The sequence below is a fragment of the Camelus bactrianus genome, chromosome 2 (genome assembly GCF_048773025.1).
Source record: "Camelus bactrianus isolate YW-2024 breed Bactrian camel chromosome 2, ASM4877302v1, whole genome shotgun sequence".
Lineage (NCBI taxonomy): Eukaryota > Metazoa > Chordata > Mammalia > Artiodactyla > Camelidae > Camelus > Camelus bactrianus.
Window position 1 is genome coordinate 132,393,758 of NC_133540.1, and position 14,498 is coordinate 132,408,255.

The 14,498-nt window shown below is 56.5% G+C and overlaps 1 protein-coding gene across 1 annotated transcript in view; it reads right to left on the reverse strand.

Moving 5' to 3' along the window:
- Positions 1 to 9,281: 9,281 nt before the first annotated feature.
- LOC141579418 (epididymis-specific alpha-mannosidase-like) overlaps positions 9,282 to 14,498 on the reverse strand; it is a 35,062-nt gene continuing 29,845 nt past the window's right edge. Inside the window, 4 exon segments of the mRNA XM_074375229.1 lie at positions 9,282 to 9,461; positions 10,628 to 10,748; positions 12,265 to 12,377; positions 13,961 to 14,098. Of these exon segments, the coding sequence (XP_074231330.1) occupies positions 9,364 to 9,461; positions 10,628 to 10,748; positions 12,265 to 12,377; positions 13,961 to 14,098 (470 nt within the window). The 3' untranslated portion in view covers positions 9,282 to 9,363.

The window sequence follows — 14,498 nt, forward strand, 5'->3', positions numbered from 1 at the left end:
TTTACAAAGACTTACTGCATTTAGTGTAATTTGGTTACATCTTAGGGCTAGAAAATCTTCCAAAGGAGAACACCTGATTCGTGAGCTCACTTGCCCACTTACTCATTCACAAATATTTAGTAAACTTTCATTAAAAAGCATGTCCTATTTCGAGGACCTCAGATATTAGTGAGTAAGTGCATCACTGGAGTCCTCGTTTTTCAGTTCGGTGGAACAAACAGGCACTGGGATGGGATGGGGTCTGTCCAAAGAGTTTTTGCCTTCCAGGATCTGTGGAGTGGAGGCTGGGTGAGCCCAGAGGGACCCTCATAGATGGGGAGGAGGCGGGGAGGTGAGCAAAAGAGAGGCTTCCTAGGAAATGGGAGGATGGACAAGAATTTGGAGGGAGGGGCAATGGTACCCAGGCTGTGCAGACGGATGCCTGTTTATGCGGCTACAAGCCACTCATCACCGGACTGGAGCAATCGAGGTGGGCGTGAAGGGGCAGGTGCATCGTGAAAGTGGACGAGGCTGGGCCAGTTCATAAAGGGCGCCCCAGCCAAGTCCAAGAACTTCAGCTTTCTTCTCCGGGCGATGAGGATTCAGGGGAGGCTACACACAGGGGAAGCCCTGGCGGGGCGGGAGGGACTCCCCTGGAGGGAGGAGGCTTGCACCCGCATGCCCCAGCTCTTCCCTACCTGCTTAGTTTTGTAGGGCAGCACCCACTCTGCAGACACCGCCCATCCGTTCCCTGAATGACTCACCTGCAGTACAAAATAGCTTAGGTAAATATTTTGCAAATCTCTGGTGAAAATAAATCATAACAACACTAATTTGAAGGTATCCTAAAAATGTTCAAATGCAGATGTGGTGGATAAATTGGGCTTCTTGTATTTAGGAGGCTGAGGAACACAAAAGCAGGACCATGTCAGTGAGCGGTGGATTAATTTCATGTAAGGAAAAAATAACTTACCTCCCTTTGACTTTTTTTTTCTTTTTAGAAAGTACAAAACCTGGTATAATGGAGCTATTCTTTTCCAATGTGTGTAAATAGCAGGTTAAAAAACTGCAATTAATCTTTTCAATTTTGTGAGCCTACGAAATTAACAGACATTTAATTTTATCTATTGAATGCACTGTGCCACCCAAGGGATTTGTTATTCTATTCAAGTCAATTCAAGAAGCGTTTATTGATGACCAGGTAGAATTGGGTACTGTCCAGGTGTTTGCACATCTGTCCCACTTAATCCTCACATCTCTCAAGGCAGTACCAATGTGGCCACTTTTATGGAAGAGGTGGCTTGAGATGTACCTGGGGGGCCCCAAACCCACTACTGTCTGACTCCAGAGACGTTGATTTTTCTAGAACTGCACCTTCTTGCCCTGCAAACACAGGGATGTAACGCATGGAGGGGAGGGTGTCCGTGTCATCTGAACTCCGATGGAAGGTCCAACGGCTGAGCTCTAGAATATGCTGGGTGGGGGGGTGGAACAGGATGAGCATAGGCCACTTGGGGTATATTTTCATTTCCTGGGGCTGCTCTAACAAAGGACCACAAACTGGGTGGCTTAAAACACCAGAAATTTATCCTCTCGTAGTTTTGGAGGCCAGAAGTCTGAGATCAAGGTGTTTGCGGGGCTGCGCTGTCTCTGGAGGCCCAGGGAAGGTCTCTTCCAGGCCTCCCTCGATATCCGATGGCTGTCGACAAGCCGTGGTGTTCCCTGGCTTGTAAATGCACCACTGTAATCTCTGCCTCCGTCATTATGTGGCATTTTCCTGTGGGTCTCTGTGCCCCTTAGAAGGATACCTTATCCACCTCACGTTGGAACAGGGCCCACCCTGAATTGGCTCCATCTGCAAAGACCCCATTTCCAGTTTAGGTCATACTCAAAGTTACCAGGCGTTAGGACCTCAGCGTATCTCTTTGGGAGGACACGACTCAAGCTCCAAGAGGATACTGACGCAGATGGGGGCTGCTGGGGGGGAGGCCTCTTGGAGGAAGCGACAATTTCAAAGGTAGAATTAAATCAGCCCTTATTCACTGGATCTCAGGCAGCAAACTAGAGGCTGCGGTAGCCTGTGGTGAGAAAGCAAAACCCTTCTCTTATTTGAAAACCAAGGACTCTTACAGAATCCCAGAGCCTTCTCAGCACCGCTGGGGAAAAGCAGTGAACACATATAGAGCTGGAGCATCTATTGGGCACCTACTGTATGACGTGCAATCGGCTAGGAGGCAGTACTGTGGCGCTGGCTGGACAAGACTCTGGACTTAGGGCTGCTCACGCGACCCTGGCCGGTGGCTCGTCACTCTCCGTCCTGGTCTTCTGCGGGAAAATGAGAACAGCGCTAGTGCTGGCCTCAGAGCGCCACCTTGTGGTTGAAGTGAATGGCTGCCCTGAGGTGCTTTCCAGAGTGCCGTGCCCAGCGAGGACTGAACGCAGAAGGTTCAGCTCTCAGCAGATCCTCAGTCCCGGGCCTGTTCTGCAGGAGGCACTCGATACACATCATTCCTTCAGCAAACATTTATCAACCTACTGGGCGCCTGACCTGAGTGGGCATTTGTGTCAGCTTCCTAAGGCTGCCGTAACCAAGTAGTGACACACAGCTCTGGAGTCTAGAAGTCTGAAGCCGAGGTGTCAGTGGGCCACGCTCCTCCTGGGACCTGTCGGGAGGGTCCTTCCGGACCTGCCCCTCGGCAGCCCTCTGCTTCCTCACCCTGTGGCTGCAGCCTTTTGACTGACCACTGCCTCCACTGTCACATGGCCTTCTGCAAGTGCACCTCTTCTGATCAGGACACTGGTCACATCAGATTGGCTCCACCCTAATCCAGCCTGACTGCATCTTAACTAATTACATCTGCAATGACCCTGTATCAAAATGAGGTCACTATCTGAGGTACCAGGGGTTGGGACTTAACCATATATTTTTGGGGGGACATAATTCAACTCATCAGCTTTGGAGATACCTTTTTCTGGCAGGGGTCCTCAGGACCCACTTCAGCGGGCTCCTGGCTGCCCACTGCCCCCAACACAGCCCCAGAACCCTGGCCCGGGGGACTCTGGGAGCTCCAGGACCATCCGCTCTGCAGCCTGCAAAGAGGACCATGCAAAGGACTTCTTGTATGGACAGCGGAGCTGCAGCAAACCCACATCCATCTGGGGAGAACCATCCCTCTTTGCAGGCAAGCCAGCTGCATCCCAGAGAGGGGTTGCTTATCCTTTTAACAACTGTTCACAGTGAACGCACCCCCAAGCATGCTCGGAGCTCTCCCCATCACTGCTGACCCTTTCTCTGGAGACCAGGCCCTGAGGCTGGGGAGGTGACTTGACCCCGCAGCCAGCATTTGGGGGCAGGCACGAAAGGACCCCACTCTGAGGGTCCCAAGCCCTCGTGCTGCCCCACTGCATCTGCCTCGGAGCTCCTCTGGGATTGCCTGCCCCGGCATCCCCTCGCGCCTCCTCAACCACTCCTGCCCTGTGTTCCTGGGGCCTGAGATGGGGCACTGGGTGTAGGAGGCAGACAGAGCATTGAGTTCTGTGCAAGTGCAGGTCCAACAGCCAACGGTGGGAGCTCTCAGCACCATGAACAGAGGGACCAGGTGGCCCCTGGGGGCCCGTGTTTCTGATGCTATAGGATATCCCTGATGAGTCAGCCATCAGGGGTGTCAGAGGTTTCCCTCGGGGCCTCTTCCACTTGGCCCATGTCTCGCAATGGAGCCAGCTCTGCTGCCTTGGAGGATCTCGATCCAGGAGGGAGACAGACAGACAGACGTGTGAAAACAGGGAGTGTCCCCCGATCATTCCTAATGGCTTTCTAAGCAACGCCCAATCCCGTCCCTCTCTCACCACTGCACAGGTAAGGAAACGGAGGCTCAGAGAGGGGGTGGCCCATGGTCACACAGTGGCCTTGCAGGGTGGACCCAGGATTCTCTGCTCTCAAGCCCAGGGCATACCCAGGGCCACATGTTCTTGGGTCAAGAACCACATGCCCTGTGGCCAACCAGGAACCTGTGTTTCTCAGAGTGTGACCTGAGGACCTCCTGGTCACATCCCCAGAGATGCCTAGATGAGAACCACAGAGGTCATGGATACATCCCCAAGCAACTGGGTAGGAAGCTCACGGGGATCCCCAGAGTGGGGGCCTGGCCCGGCCCCAACCACCAGTCCCCCATGTACGCGTAGAAGGGGCACAGGGCTTGAGTCAGGCCCACTGGGCTTCAGACGCTGTATTCCCTCCTTTCAGCTGTGTGGCTGGGGGCAAGCACCCTCTCTGATCCTTGTCTTCATGTATAAAAGCAGATAATAAAAACAAAAGACAACCCAATTAAAAAACAGACGAAGGACTTGAACAGACATTTCTCCAGAGAAGACAAATGGTCAACAGCCCATAAAAATTGTTTAATGTCATTGGTCATCAGGGAAATGCAAACCCCAACCCCAGCGAGAGACGTAATACCTCCTGTGATGGCTAAAATCAAAGCAAGAAAAATAAGACGTGTTGGTGAGGATGAGGAGAAAATGGAGCCTTCAGACACTGCTGGCGGGAATTTAAAATGGCACAGCCGTTAAGAAAAGAGTTTGGTAAAGGTTTTCAAAAAGGTAAATGTTACATTATCTATGACCCAGAAACTCCACTCCTAGGTATAAACCCCAGAGAACCAAAAACACTTGTCCAAACAAGAATTTGTGCACAGACATTCATGGCAGGATTATTGATAATGGCCAAAAAATGGAAGCACGAATGTCCATCAACTACTGACTGGATAAATAAAATGTGGGGTTATGTCCAGGCAATGGAATATTATTCAGTGCACCCAGAGCCAGCTGAGGAATTCCATGACAGCTGAGGAAACCGAGGCCCAGCCCTTGTCCCTGAGCTCCTGGCTTCCTTCCCCACCTGGGACTTGACACTGTTTTAGATGACGACACCAGGCGTCACAATCTGAAGTGACCACAGAGGGAGTCTCGGTTCTTCTCCTAAGTCTTCTTTCTCACCAGCATCCCCACTCTCTCAGCTGGTCTTTTCCTCAGGCCCCACCCCCGGAGTCCAGCTTGGTCGTCTTCTTTCTTCCCCCACATCCAGCTCGCCAGCGGGCTCAGAAGGCTGAGGCTTGGCCCGGCTCACTGGTTCCAGCGCTGAGAAGCTCCGAAGACAGGAGCGTCATTCTTACCTGGAGGGAAATACTCTGTCCCGTCTGTCCCCCCCAACCGCCCCATGCTCATCCTTACTGCTCAGGCAGCCCTTCAGACCCGAAGGACAGAGGTGGTCCCCAGCCATCTCTTTTTCAGACCAAATCCCCCTCAATTTCTGGTTCCTTATGTATTCATCAAAAAGTGATTTCTGAGCACTTGCTATGTGCCAGCCCCATGCTGGGCTCCAGGGCCAACAAGACAAAGAAGCCGGAGTCACTCAGCCCACCTCCTAGAACTGGCCGATGGGAGAACCTGGAAATGATGCCTTGAGTCCACTCTGAAGGCCAGTGTCTCAGCATTCATGGGCAGACTGCTGGCCACAGAGGCAGGGTAGCAGTAAATGCAATTGAGGCTCCTCCGCCACCCTAAGCCTCAGTTTCCTCGTCTGCAAAATGGGTCAGTGGCCATGCCTTCCTCTCTAGGACCAGGATCATGTAATTTCCCCCCAATGATTCTTTCGCTAGCAGCAAGCCCAGTGCCAAAGGCGATCTAGCTAGTCAAGGAATGAATCCAAGTGCCACAGGGTCAATGGCGATAACACACATGAGCCCATGTATTCGTGCAGGTGCTCATGTGGTTCTCCTCAGGAAAATTTCAGGAGGCTCCTTGGACCCCAACAGAGACTCCCTGGCCAGTCCTGAGAGCTGGTCTTGTCGCCCACCAGGGTGTCCATCAGCATCTCCTGGACAGTAAGGGCCCGACTCCAGCCCCACACCCACAGTCAAGGCCCGGCTTGCCATGGCTTCATCTGTTCCGAGAACCAGCCAATGACATTTATGGCTACAGCCAGGCTGATGTGTGGCACTCAGGAAACAGTATCCTGGGCGCAGACAAGGGACAGCAGAGTTTGGGCAGACATTTAGCAGAAAACTCATCCCAGATCACTGAATAGTTTGCAGTTAATTATTCAGACCCAACAGAACCTTGGGTCAGGATGATCATTTCTCCTCAGAGGTGCACACTCTGAGGACTCAGTGTTGGCGTCTCAGCCCTGCTTCCCTGTGGGGGGCAGGTGGGGGTGTTGGATGGTTTTGTGGCAGGTGGAGCTAATGTGACCCTTGTTCCCATATCAGCTTTTATTCCCCTTAATACCCAGCTCCCTCGCTTCCCTGCAGGATTCCAGATGACCATGCATGAGAGCAGTTTGCCCCCACCACAGGGCTGTTGCTCGGCTCACCCACAGGTGCCTAGAAGGGGTGAACCATCAGGACCTCGGGTTAGTAGTCACTGGGGGTGGGGCCCTGCCACATCCCGGGACTCAGTGCAGATGAAGCTTCCCTTTCCCCCTGGTCACACAGAACCTTGAGACCAGGCTCTGGGGGCCCCTCCTGGGGACAACGGGGCCAGGGTGAGGGGCCACAGTATCAGAGGCCCCCCTGGGCGCACAGGACCCTTTCCAAGGGATGGTCAGTCCAAAGCCATGGACCTGCAAGGGGGGGTCAGATGGGCGAGGGGGACCCCCACCATCCTATCCTCACTCTTCTACTGAAGGAAAGTCACAGAGCCCCTTCGTCACTGCGGCTGCAGCGCATCTACTGAATGGTGACCAAGGACCAGGCATGTCCGGACACGGCTCTGCCTGGGAGCCCAGCAGTTTCTCCTCTGTGAAGCTCACACCTGCTGGGAGGGCACAGACAGGACATGGGTGGACAGGTAACCCCCCTACATACTGACGAGTGCTCGGAGGGCTTGGAGAAGGAGAAAGCCTGGCTGGGGGTGGTGGGGAGGGGGGAGCAGAGAGGGACTGGTGGGCAGGGCTGACACCCTGCTTAGAGTGGACAGAGGAGGAAGGGACCTTTGGGCAGAGACCTGAATGGAACTAGGGAGGGAGCTGGGCAGCACTGGGGTAGGAGCTTTGCAGGCAGAGGGAATGGCAGGTGCAAAGGCCCTGAGGTGGGGCTGTGGTTGGTGCCTTAGAGGAACCACAAGACTGATGTGGCTGAAGCAGAGGAGGAGGGGAGACAGCAGTCTGGGGAGCGGCGAGCAGAGCCCACAGGGAGCAGAGGAAGACTCTGGATTGTCCTCGTGGAGTCAAGAACCCTGACCTCGCACGCTGGTTGCTGGGGGATTGGAGACCCCAGGTGTCAAGCACTCAGGACGGAGCCCAGCACATCCAGGAACAACAGTGACGGTTCGGGGGGAAGGGCCCTGAACGGAGCTCCTGTTTGCAGGGGACAGTGGAGGTTCTGCTGCTCCTTCGTCACGTGAGGCTTTGCAACAGCAAAGCTGACGACGCCGAGAACCCTCCGCAGGCCCCCGCTCCCGCCCCAGGGCCTGTGCCGGGAGAGGTTAAACACGGGACAGAACCCGGCCCGGACCCTCCCTGGGCTGTTCCCAACACGGCCCGAGGAGGGCCGCCTGGGGGCCCGGAAGAGGCAGCGGGCCGACAGCGCAGAGGCTTCTCGCCGCCCCCCTCGCGCCCGGCTGGCGGCCCAGAGCCGGGGCGGCGCGCGCCTCTCGCGCAGGCGCACCGTAGGCCCTGTCTCCGGGCCCGGCGGGCCGAGGCCGAGCGCGGCCCCTCCCTCGGGCCGGGCCGCCCCTCCCGGGCCCCGCGGCCCCACACGGCCTGCGCGGGGCTGCGCCGAGGGGCGCGTGCCGGCGCCCCCCTGCAGCGCGCACGCCCCAGACGCGCCGCGGGCCTTCGAGGCGCCACGCTCCTGCCCTTTGCCGGCTGCTGGCGTCACCTCGGACGCGCCCCGGTCACCTGCTCCCGGCCATCGGCGGAATTCCTCTGAGACGGAGTTCGTCCTCGCCGCGAGCGCGGTTGGCCTTTCCGCAGCCACAGCCCGGCCTGCCCGACACGGCAGCCGGGCCCCGGGCACCCCCGGGCGGCGAAGGCCTCCGCCCCTGCGGCCCGGCTCCCCGCGCCCGGTGTCCCCGGTCGCCCGTGGCCTGCTCCCATCTGCACGCCCAGGACCTTCCCTGCCCGCAGCTCCAGAGCAGCTCCCACTGGCCGGACCAGAGAAGGACTCTGCTGTCCGGTGGTCACAGGCCACCCTCTCCCAGGAGGTCGAGTCCTTCCAAGTCTGTCCTTCCCTCAGGACATCCCTCAGCCCTGGGGACCATACGACCTCCTTGCATCTCATAGTTGACTCTCCCAGAATATTTGCCACTGAGATGTAATCACACACCATCAAACTCATACTTTCCAAGTACACAGTTCAGCGGGTTTTGGTGCATTCACAAAACCGTGCCACCCTCAGCACTATCTAATTCTCCAACAATCACACCACCCCGCAAAGACACCCCAGACCTGCCAGGAGTCACACCTGTTCTGTCCTCCCCCGGCCCCCGGGAACTAGGACTCTATTTTCAACCTGCGTGGATTTGCCTCTTCTGGACACTTCATGGAAATGGAATGGCACAGCATGTGGCCTTTCGTGTCTGGCTTCCTTCACTTATATAATGTTTGTAGTGGCCTTTGTTCTTTTTTATGGCTGAGTAATATTCCACTGTGTAGATATGGCATGTTTTGTGTATTTAGGTATCTGATGGACACTTGAGTTGTGTCCACCTTTGATGAATGTGAAGAATGTGCCTGTGAACGTGCAGTAATATTTCCTGGAGAGTATATATTCCCAGTCCTTTGGACGTACATCTGGGAGTGGAACATACACATTTCTTGTTGTTAATAATTCTTATAAATGGTGTCCCATTTCATGTGCTATGCGGTTTCCTTTCATCTCCTGGTGGCCTGAGCTAGGAGGTGGCAGGTGTCCCCCTGGGGCAGGGGAGGAGTCTGGGGTGGACAGCTCCCTCCCCCGTCCAGTGGGCACAGCCACACCCTTCAGGGGTGTCATCAGCCTGGGATGAGCCTGTGAAGGCCCCCTGCACGCAGCAGGGCCACAGTCATCACTGGTGACCTTGGTGAGATCTGGCGAAGCCTGCAGGCAGATGCATTTTGGTAACCCTGTATTTCCTCTGCCTCTGGGAGAACCTCCTGTCTTTGACTTTGGGAAATGAACAAGGAACGTGAGCCTGTGTGAAGCTCTCACACATGAGAGGAGAGGAGAGGGAGGGCTGGCTCTGGGGGGCAGGGGAAGAAACAGGTCCTCAATGCAATGTTTATTGAAGAGATCAGAACACCCCAGTTCCATCCATGTCCTGCCGCAGGCCTGCCAGATGGGCAGTGACCCCTCACCCCTCCACGCTGCGTCCTCTGCATCCTGAGGCCACACATCCGCCAAGGGCTCATTGCTGTCGAAAGTGAATGAAGAAGGTCCGGATTTCCTTCGGGTGGATGGTGATGGTGGGGCATCCGGGGGTTGGCGAACGGTGGCTGGAGCCTCCTGGGGGAGCAGAGGTGGTCTGTCCAGCACCGTCCTTGGAGCCACCTGCTTCCCCAGGTCACCTCCTCCCTGCACCCCCCTCACAACACCACCCCTGCACACATTCTTGCGGCTCCCATGGTGATCAGGGCCGTCGGCTGCCCCCTCCTGACAGGGCTGCACTGCCAGCGGGCTGCTTTCATTTCTGCCCTCTGCAGAGCGCCCTGCCACGGGGAAGGTGGATCCAGCTGGTCCTGCCCTACTTGGCCTCATATCCCCTGGGGTGTGGCACTCAATGCCTGAGAGCATTCTCACTGAGGACATGGCGGGGGGTGGGGGGACCTGCCCTTTATCTCACTGGGCTCTGCTGAAGTCACATCCTGGACTTCAGGCTTCACCCTTGGGATAAAGACTGTTCATCCATCAATGTAGCCATCACCATCCGTCCTACCATCCATCCAGTCATCAAGCCAGCATCCACTCAACCACACATCTAGCATACGTATTCCTTCCTATCTCCCTCCCTCCCTTCCTTCCACCCGTGCTTCCTTCCTTTTCTCTCAATCATCCGTTTTCCCATCCACCCATCTATCCCAAATTGACTAAGTGTCTACCTATGTGCCCAGACCATGCTGTGTGCAGTACACAAAAGGTGATATGGGTCAGAGCAAACTCAGCGGGAACAGAGAGCAGAGGAGGCACCTGACCCAGCCCTGGACCTCGGGGAGCTCGACTAGAAGCTGGCCAGGATGAAGGGGACAACGCTGTCCAGGCAGAGGGAGCGGCACAGGCACAGATTGGGAGGCAAGAAGCAGCCAGTGGTTTTCAAGGGGTAACTGTGGGGTGTGCAGTGTGAGCTCAGCATGGCAGGTGCCCCCTGGGGATGTGCTGGTAAGTTTGGGGCTCACCCAAGGCACGGGCAGGGGTATGGTCTTGGAGACACACACACACACACACACCCCCCACCTGTGTGGACTCCTGGCAGGTGGAGGCTGACCTGAAGCCTTCCTTAACCTGATGTGGTGCATTCAGGAAGGCTGAGACTCAGAGCAGGAGGGCAGCCTGTTCAAGGTCACATGGGTCTTAAGGAGCAGAGTGGGATCTGAGCCAAGCCTGTCCAGTTCCTGATCCTGGCTGAAGGGCGGGCTGGGAATCCCGGGTGGAGCCTGAACCAGGGGCGCCCAAACCTCTGCGGAGGGGACGATCCTGGGTCCTCCACGTCCAGCGGTGCAGCGTGCTCACGTCCCAGGTCCCAGTGAGCGAGCGCTCCTCCACCGCCAGCACGGAGCCCAGCCCCCGCAGCACGGACTGTGGGACGGGAGCACAGGGAGGGGTGAGCTACCCGAGGCCCCAGCTCTGAGCAGAGAACAAAACAGAAGCAAGGGCGGGCGCACCGTGGCCCAGGGCACAGCATCTCCTGCACTTCGTTCCTGAAGCAAATCTCCAGGGACAGGATGGGCAGCCCCATTTTACAGAAGAGGGAACTGAGGCCGGGGAGTAGCGTGCGTCCCCATGTGCCCAGCTGGATGAGCAGGCCCAGGGGACGGCAGGAACCTGACCTTCCCCCAACATCGGTCCCTCCTCCCAGCGTTGCTCAGCTGGTGCCCTGCATGGACCCAGGATGGAGCCAGTCCTGGTTTCCATCCCCTCTTCCCCAGTAAGCACCGACCCAGCCCCCCGTGCAGAGGGGAGGGGGGCCGCCATTCTGGCCACTGTAAGGAAAGGACAGTCTGCGGACCAGAGGGCTGGGATTGTCTGCAGGAGCTTCCCTGTGCTGGTGGGAGGAGAAGGCACGGAGGGCGAGGCTCTGTGTGCTGCTCCCATCCCCCCTTCTGCCTTTACATCTGCTTCTGTGACCAAGTGGTGACAACAGAAGAAATAAAGCCAGTGCACGGATGAAGGCCAGGTGGGAAGATGAAGGTCACCTGGGCAGCAGGTCCGTGACGACAGAGGGAAGGACCCTGGGGAGGAAAGAGGCCGTCCACCCGCCTGCATGGAGGCGAGAGCTGTGAAAGGGGGCGATGGGAAGGCGTCGCAACGGCAGCTCCGGGTGGGTTACTGGGGTCCTTCCAGAGTCCGTGGAGGACACAGGTACCAATGGGGCCAGAGCCACAACACAGAGATTTACAGAAATTCTCTGTGAGCAGGAGATGAGTAACGAGCCCACAGCCCCACAGAGAAGCAAACTGGGGAGAAAGCAGGCATCTCCTCACAGCTTCTGAGGAAAGAAGGCGGTCAGTCCGGGCAGCAGGCGCCTCACCTGTTAGTGGGGGTCAGAGGGGAGTGAGGACGGAGGTCGGGGTCCGGGGACACAAATCCACCAGCCTCCTAGGTGTGAGGCCCCTGTGTGCACGTGAGCACCCCAGGGCCTCTCAGCAGCCCTGCAGGCAGAGACTCCGCCCTCCCCATTCAGAGGTGGGGAGTCTTAGGCCCAGAGCCCAGGGGGCCCGCGCTGCTCAGCAGAGTCTCCTTGACCCACACCCTGGACTCTGTGACTGATCACCATCTAGGAAGTCTGTGTGAAAATCTACTGTGTTTTCTGATCACACAAGTAACATCTGTGTTGTGTAAAAAGATTTACCACAAGAATAAATGTGAAACAACCAAAATGCAGGCATGTTGTCAAAACTGACAGCCCAGAAGTCCTCAAAGAAGGAGGGGTGGCGCCCCCCTGTCCCCCGGAGACTGACCCTCCCTCCTTTGTGCCCAGGGGCATCCGAGTCAGGACGGTCGCACTTGGGTTTGTCTCCCTGTGTGCATCTGCTGGGGGGCAGGGGGCTGATTCAGTGACCTGAGGGCGGGACGCAAGGTGGGGGCAGGTTACCTGCAGGTTCACCGTCACAGGCTGAGACAGGACCGGGTGCTCCCCCACCTCATACAGGTGGTGGAGCCGCAGCAGGACACGGCGGAGGTCAGCCTTGGCCTTTCGTGGATGGCCTTAGGGACACAGGAAGGTGGCAGTGAGGACCCCTGTCTGTGCCTGGTACCTTACACACTCACCTCAACTTCACATCTTCAACCGCCCTGGGAGGCAGCTGACATGGCCCCCACTTGACAGACAAGGATTCGAGGCTCAGAGAGGGGCAGACACTTGCTCAAGGCCACACAGCTGCTGAGCAACAGAAGGAGGGAGGGAGGATTCCAGCCCAGGTCCAGCTGACTGTAGTGCCTCCCACCACCCACACAGGGGCCAATTCTGACGTTCAGAAAGTCTTGGTCCTCATTCAGCTTTGTGGCCATCACTGAGCCTGTCCTCAATCTTCCAGTTCTCTGGAATATTGTATTTCGTTCTCTGTGAAGGGTGGAGTGGCCACATAACTCTGAGGCCAACACAGTGTGAGCAGAGGTGATGCCTCATGTCCCACGGAAGCTTTTTCCTGCCTCAGTGACTGAGGAAGCTTGTGTTACAACACAGCCTCCACCTGCCAGGTCCCTGGTGACCAGGTGAGAAGGGCGTTCCTGCTGATGCCCAGTGGACACGTGGCGTGGGGGTGAAATGATGGTTCTAGTAGGACAGCGAGAGTTCGGAATTTTGTTACTGAAGCAAAAAACTTTGTAAAATCTCTTCCCTATGTTCTTAGTGCTGTGGTTAAGAACTGACGATGATGACGCTGGTGATAACGATGAAGACAAGGAGAAGGACGGTGCTGATGACACGATGAAGGTGACGGTGATGACGGTAGCCTGCGTCATAAGGTGGTTACTAGCATATGAGGACCAGGGGAGCCTCACTGCATCTTTGGATGCAGCTGTCGCTCGGTCCCTCACTCACTTCTGTCCGGAAGGAAGCACTGGTCCAGCCCAGCCCCCTTTTCCTCTTCTTTGGTAGAAGCTGCGTCCAGTGCAAGTGTTCTCAGTGGGCTTGGCATCGCACACAGGTAGGTAGGGAAGGCTCTGTTATTGCAGGAGAGGCCCTCTGCCCCTCGTCTTCTGTGACAGGCCGGGGGAGTGGGGATGTTATAAGTCCGTGTTAGGCAGCCACGTGGCTATAGGTTGCAGCCACTGTTTCTAATACCCAGAGTACCAGATACAAAGGTAATATTTGGTCTCTGCCTCTTCCTTTTCCCCTTTTTCCTAGTTCTGCACACACTTACTTTGGGGTGTGCCAGCCCTGGGTGGGTCTCTGGGAACAGGATAGTGGCTGAGGCACAATCAGCCCTGCTAGGGAGGTGCTCAGGTGTATAGTGGCAGATCAGGTGCCGCAGGGGCTTCGGCAATATAACAAGTTGGTTCCTGGCAGGTGTTTCTTCCCCCAGGGAGCCCTCCTTGAGGCCCTGCTGGGGGCTTCCCTCTGCACACTGTCACTGCTGTCTGGATGGCATCCAGGTCCACCTTGTCCCAGGCGTCCTGAGTGACCTGCCTCTCTGTGGGCCTCGTTCTCCCCATTGGCAGATAAGAGAACCAGGGTATATAGAGTCTGGACAGCTCTGAGGAGAGCTCCTTTGTCTGGTGATGGGCTTGGGGGTCTGGTTGATATGGGGAGAGTGGAGTGAATCTGGACACATGAACACCTGCCTCACCTTTCCGGAGATTCCACAGGTGCTCTGTGTGGTTGGAGCTGTAGTTCCAGCCGGGGATGCTGAGGGTCTGCAGGTGGAGACTTGGGGGCAGAGTCACAGCCTCTTGCTGCTGGGGGCCTGGGCCATCCTGGGCAGTCTCTGCAAGGCAGATGGATGACAAGGGGAGGGCTGAGACCAAACTCCTCCTTCTGGCATTCAGAGTTCTCTAAGTCCCCCATTCCAGCCAGTCTCCCAGCCCTCCCACCTGTAGCCCACACCCCAGTCAGCCTCAAGCATCTGCTGGTGCAAATTGCACCAGCATCTGCTGCTGCAAATGCAATGCCTTGGCTCTCTCGTCCACTCATTTCAAATTACAGATGGGGAAACTAAGACCCAGAGAGGGGACTGTTTCTTCCAGACCACACAGGAAGTCCATTTGGAGCCCTGTTTCTGTCCAGTGTTGGAAGCCATCTCCCCTTGCTGGTCATCCATCGGTGTCTCTGCTCAGAAGGACCTCAGCCCTCCTCCTCCTTCCAGGAAACGGTCTGTTCACCTCTGC